The 5838-nt window shown below is 42.1% G+C and overlaps 1 protein-coding gene across 1 annotated transcript; it reads right to left on the minus strand.

Moving 5' to 3' along the window:
• Positions 1–3002: 3002 nt before the first annotated feature.
• On the minus strand, positions 3003–5014 carry LOC142777491 (uncharacterized). The gene is made up of 5 exons (XM_075881963.1): positions 4842–5014; positions 3677–3836; positions 3508–3558; positions 3380–3427; positions 3003–3319 (listed from the first exon to the last, which is right to left on the minus strand). Exons 1-4 carry the CDS (start codon positions 5002–5004, stop codon positions 3394–3396), a joined length of 408 nt encoding a protein of 135 aa, XP_075738078.1. The 5' UTR covers positions 5005–5014; the 3' UTR covers positions 3003–3319; positions 3380–3393.
• Between the last annotated feature and the right edge of the window lie 824 nt (positions 5015–5838).

The following is a 5838-nucleotide window of genomic DNA, read 5'->3' on the forward strand; positions in this document are numbered from 1 at the left end:
AGTTTTAAAATTACCAATGTTTTTATTAGATTCTTGGCGGCAGGAGAGACGCTTCGATTATCATCGTTCAATTTTCTGACGGGTAGATACACGGCCTGTGTCATCGCTTGTGAAGTATGCCAGGCAATTATGAATGTACTTGGCCCCACATACGTGGCACTTCCATCGACACAGAATGAATGGTCAAAGGTAACCTGTCAGTTGATACTTTATGTGACAACTGTTTCTAACAGCTGGCCTACACTAATTACACTGCACATGAATATGTGCGCCACTTATTAGTATATATCAGTATCAATGAAACCTTATTATTATTGTTAATGTAACCATTCGCTTCGAAATCCTTTAAGGTTAACGTTGTTTTTTATGACCTCATTGCAGGTTGCGAGAGAATTTGAAGAGAAGTGGGATATGCCACACTGCGTGGGTGCCATAGATGGCAAACATGTGTTTGTGGAGTGACCAGCAAACTCAGGAATCCGAGACAAAAATTACAAGGGCTCATCCAGCAAGTCATTGATGGCAATCAGTGATGCAAACTACTGGTATGTATCTGCTGATGTGGTTTTGTATGTGAGTGATTATTGTTTGAGAACGCAGCCCTGTTCATAGAAAATGCTGTGCGCATTTCCAATTAAAGGCTGAGCTACCTGTCAGCATAGTTCTGTGCTACATATGATTATATTTCACGTCACCTGCTTGTATCAAGGCACTTTCTAAAATGCAGGGCATGCAAACACTAACAAAAGAAGTGACGACACTATGCCCTACTTTTTGAATGAATATTTATCAACTAGCTCAGCTGTATGTTATTACTATTGCACAGTTATTCTTTACATCTTTCAATTCCCTCAGTAGAGTGGTGTAGGTCTACTTGCTGAAAATAGATCCTTCATCAAAACAAAGAGTCGTTCTAACAGTTTACATAAAAATCTCAATTCACACTCATGCGAAACTCCACATAGCTTGGCAGTGATGAACAAGTTATGGTCAAGGAAAGGCAGTAACTGGCTGTAATTAATAATGTACGGTAATTAGAGCAAAATCACAGACACAAGAAAGAGCACGAGGACATGCAGGTGTGTTCATCCCATTTCTTGTGTCTTTCTGTCTGTTCTCGCTAATATACCTGGGCAGATAAGGCATTACCAATTAGTCAGACAATTTATTGTAGTCAAACAATTAATTCTTTAGGAAAAATATTCTTTGCTGTACCATCGTTGTATGGTAAACAATATGCTTAAATTGGACAGATGCCCAGAAATGTTTGTTCGGACTAGTGTTTATCGCATTAAGCTATACGGCATGACATTTGGTTCAAAATGTAAGGTGGAATCCCAATGAAAGGTGCCTGTAAAACATCAATGCTAACATTTATATTTATTTTTTTGCACTCCAGCTTTCTGTATGTGGAGATTGGTCAAAACGGAAGTAAGTCAGATGGAGGCATATTCAGCCGAAGCAAGCTGCAACCCATGGTGACCAATGGCACTCTTGGAATTCCACCAGACGCCTTTCTTGATGGTATTGGCAACATGCCGTAATTTTTTGTTGGTGACGAGGCATTTCTTCTAAATACATACTTGATGAGGCCATATTCTAAGATAAGTAAGTGGAGATATCATAAAGATACATTTCAATTATAGTATAGCCGTGGCCTTGACATTGTTGAACCAATAGTTCAGTTCAGCATAACTTGATCACTTGACAAATTTGCTTGCTTCATACTGCATATTCACCGCACATTCATTTCGTCAACATATATGTAAGTGCATACCTTATAAATGAGGGTTCTTTTGTTATTGCACCAGCACTACTGACAACCTAGAATTAAAGTACTTACAATTGATATGCATAATAGTGCCTCAAATATGCTTGTTTGGACAGAGGTTTCTGCACAGCTTTAATGTTTTATAGGTCAAGCTAATATTATAAGAAGCATCAGAGGAGCTATGCAGTTGAATATCAATTCTGTGTTTCAGATATCAGTATTAGAGCAGAACTGCAAATAATTGGGTGCAACTAGTTTCACTAATGCATGCACACAAGTGGTGCTTTGTACTTATAGCACTTTAGCTTCATTCCAAAACACGTACTTTCTTACAGGTCTTCAGCCTGTTCTCACTGGAAACACCACAGTTTCCACGGCCCAGTCCTCCTCTATACAAAGCGGTGCAACCAGCCAATTTGAGGAGCGCCACCAAGAAAGGATATTTTATTATAGGTTGAGCAGGGCTCGAAGAGTAGTCGAAAATTCTTTTGGTATACTCGCCCAGAAGTGGGGAATTCTTCGTCGGCCATTTAAAGCAAAAGAAGAGAACATAACAAAAAATTGTGTCTGCTTGTGTGGCTTTGCACAACCTTCTTCTGAAGGAGTCGCCTGCATCACGAAATATGTACTGTCCTCCAGGCACCACAGACAGTGAAGACTGGCGAGGCAACCGTACAGATAGGAGCTGGAGAACTAAGGGTGTAGTTAACGGTGCACTGACTGCATTAGCCGGCACAGGTGGGAACTCGGCAAGGTAAACATGGCTTAGGTACATGTTTTATTTCGCATGCATCTCAGGTATAGTCATATTTGAAAGCACATTGATAAATCGCTTTGCCTCAATATCACAACCTTCTTGAAATACCTTTTGCAGACACGCTCATGCCATTCGTGATAAGCTGCGCCGGCATTTCATAATACAGTGCCATGGCAGGTGAAACATGTGACAGACTGCAGATGGTAACCAGTCAAGTAAGTTTACGCCTTCTTAACATATCTCTGTAGCATGAACAGCATCACGGCACAACAATACTACACAACAAAGGTAAACAGCATAATACAAATGAAGAGCTATTTTCTAATGTTGCCATTTCACTGCCTTCATCGTGATTGGCTACCAGATGAAAAATCACTTCAAACTATGTATGTCTGTATTAAAATGTGCGAACATATCTACACAAATATAAGAGAAAAACAAATTAACTTTAAGAAACAGGCGACACCATCCGAATTAATGTCAGCAAACAAAGTTTTATTATGAAAGCACAACTTGTGTGGAAACGGGGCAAAATCAGGCTTTATTTGCACTCCAATTACTCCAATTTTTTGCAATCTCTAACCTCCTTCACTTTATGGTAAACCAAATTTTGCACCTCATGCATTGTGTCTAACTGGTCGTCTAAAGGCAGCGTGGGAAGCATCCCAACTATCGTGAGTCCAAAATGGTACAGGACGTCTTTTTGTTGTTCTCGGCCTTCGCGTGCTGTTTTTAGATGGTCTAAACATGCCGCTGCCCCATCCAAAGATGTAGCTGCTTCATTGAAAATCCTGCAAATGAGGAGATGTGTGTTTTCATAATGTTCTGCACCATAATAAATCACAACTTACGTCTTTCGGTTTTTTTACCCTCGACGACACTTCCTGGGCCTTGGTGCACTGTAAAAAACCTAAATTAGTAAAGACATCCTCTATAAGTTGGAACACACCATGTGCAGCGGCAACTACAATGTTCTTGCCTTGTATTTGCCTCCTCTCCTTCTGTTTCAAGGACATCAGTCTCTTGTTGCCTGCATGATTAATTTCCAAAATAATTAGCTGGGAGTGCCTTACAAACTTATATACGAGGCAATACTTATTGCTCTACTTATAAATGTCAGCCAATATCTCATATGAAACCATTATTACGTTTCAGGACTGTCGGTGGTTTCTGCCTGACGACTGCTAATGTCTGACGTGCTGCTGCCGCACCTCTCGAGGTCTTCTGTGTCGACTTCAAGAGTGTCGCTGTATTTATGTCGCTTCAACTTCACCCTGGCCCGTGCCTTCTTCCTTGTAACATTCTGACCTGCATCAAGAGAAAATAAATTCGTTTTTCATATTTACTCTAACAATGTTCGAATTGCTTTTACCAGATGTATGCAGTTGGACTCAATAAGTTGCAAATGCAATCCGTGCTCAAAGTGCACATGCAAAGCAGTGCTGACATAGCAAAGTTTGTTCAAGCATACTGGTATTATTGAAACCAGTATAATAATTACCAGTTCAGGCTTGCGGCCCCTTCGACGGTGGTCAATGTGTCACTACTCAAATTGAGCACAACTGTACATATTGCACAGCATATTGCACAGCATCTTTTTTTTTTCGTGCATAAACTGGAGTGATTTGGCAGTCTCACTCAAGAAAACTAATAATAATAAATTGTAGGCGAGCTGTATTATCTCTGAATTTACATGAAAAGTGGTAGAAAACGGCACCACATACATCTTTTTGCACATTCACGTGTGTGAGTGTTGCACAGACTGCTCAACTGTCATAAATTGCAGAAAGGGGTGTTGGTAGATTCAGCGTTCTAAGCCGTATTGAGGCAAGATTAGAATAAGCTGCAGCGAGCTATGAAATTTTCTGCTGTGCCTGCGGACTGACGCCATGAGCAAGCCGCCAAATATGGCGACTGTGCCGAACTTGCATGATTTTTGAACGCCGATTTTAAATTTTTCTCGCGAAAACGCAGTGATTGCCCAATAAAACGCGGAACTCCACAAAGCTTTCGAATTGCGTGGAGACGCTTTCCGCGTACTCATATCGAAATATCTCTTACAGGCTCTTGAAACGCACGCTACGAAGAGACAATAGAAATGGGTTTTTAAGCTGAGTATCGCTTACGCTCAGCCAGTCGCACATGTAGCGTACCGAGAGAGTGCATGGAATTGCATAGATATTGGTTTCTTGACGAGCGACACAACGAGCTTGAATGCTCACAACATCTACACTTCCTTGAGCGCGTTTGTGTGTCTGACCAAAGCGGAGTTGAAAATTTTCTGATGCTATGAACGACGGGTTGTGCACTTACCGGTAATTCCTAAGTCCTTTGCTATTTTCATCCACAGCTCCTTTTTGTACTCCACTTCCTTGTATCGCGAATGACATTTGTCAAAAAGCACTGGGTAGTGCTTAATAGCATCGATTAAGAGCTCCGTGGAGAAGGCTGTTTCCTCGGACATGGTTGACGCCATTTTGAATAATCTCAACCGGATGTTTACTTCAAGAATACATCAGCGCCACCACCGCAAGGTGTTGCGATTGGCTGCGGCAAAGCGGCGAGCCGCGGCAGGCGGCAAAAAGCTGCTCCGAGAGCAATCGGCCATGCCGCCTGGTTTTTTCCCGCTTTCGCCGCTTGGCGAAGAAGTTTTCGCCGCTTCCCGTGTTGCCGCCTCGCCGCTTTGGCCACCCCGCCTTCGATGTGAACGAGGCTTTACAAGTGCACCTTTTATATCTCCCGCTTCCTCTCAAAGTGCTTTTGGTCGGCGGGGTGGTAAAGAGAGCGGTAAAGCGAAGTAACACATCATTACTGTGGCTTCAGCGATTCGCTCCTGCAACGTGTCGTTGCTACGCGTCCGTCCCATTGCGCGCATTTCCAATGAGAAAAGCGCAATTTTGTCAGCACCTAAGCACTATACGTTAGGTGGCGACCATAGCTCAAGCGTAAGTCTCACTCATTGCATCATCCATACCAAAAAAAAAAAAAAGATATGCTTGGCGACGCGACGTCTGTGCTCACACTCACCCCGAGAAATTGCGGCCTGTTTACAGGCCGCACTTGCGTTTTCCTCTAGTTCGGCTGTGGTGTTTGAAGTTTGAAGTTTGAAGTTTGAAGTTTATTTTTGCTTCCATTACAGAAACAAGGAGCAGGAGCAAAAGGCTACAAAGGCCTGACAAAGGGCTCCCACTCCTGTTGGCACTCAGCATCAGCGGTACATATGGCAATACAAAATTCATCACAGAAATTCATATGAAATTAAAGATCATATAAGCAGTATACAGACCATCTGATGAATAATACATGATAA

The sequence above is a fragment of the Rhipicephalus microplus genome, chromosome X, assembly GCF_043290135.1.
Source record: "Rhipicephalus microplus isolate Deutch F79 chromosome X, USDA_Rmic, whole genome shotgun sequence".
Lineage (NCBI taxonomy): Eukaryota > Metazoa > Arthropoda > Arachnida > Ixodida > Ixodidae > Rhipicephalus > Rhipicephalus microplus.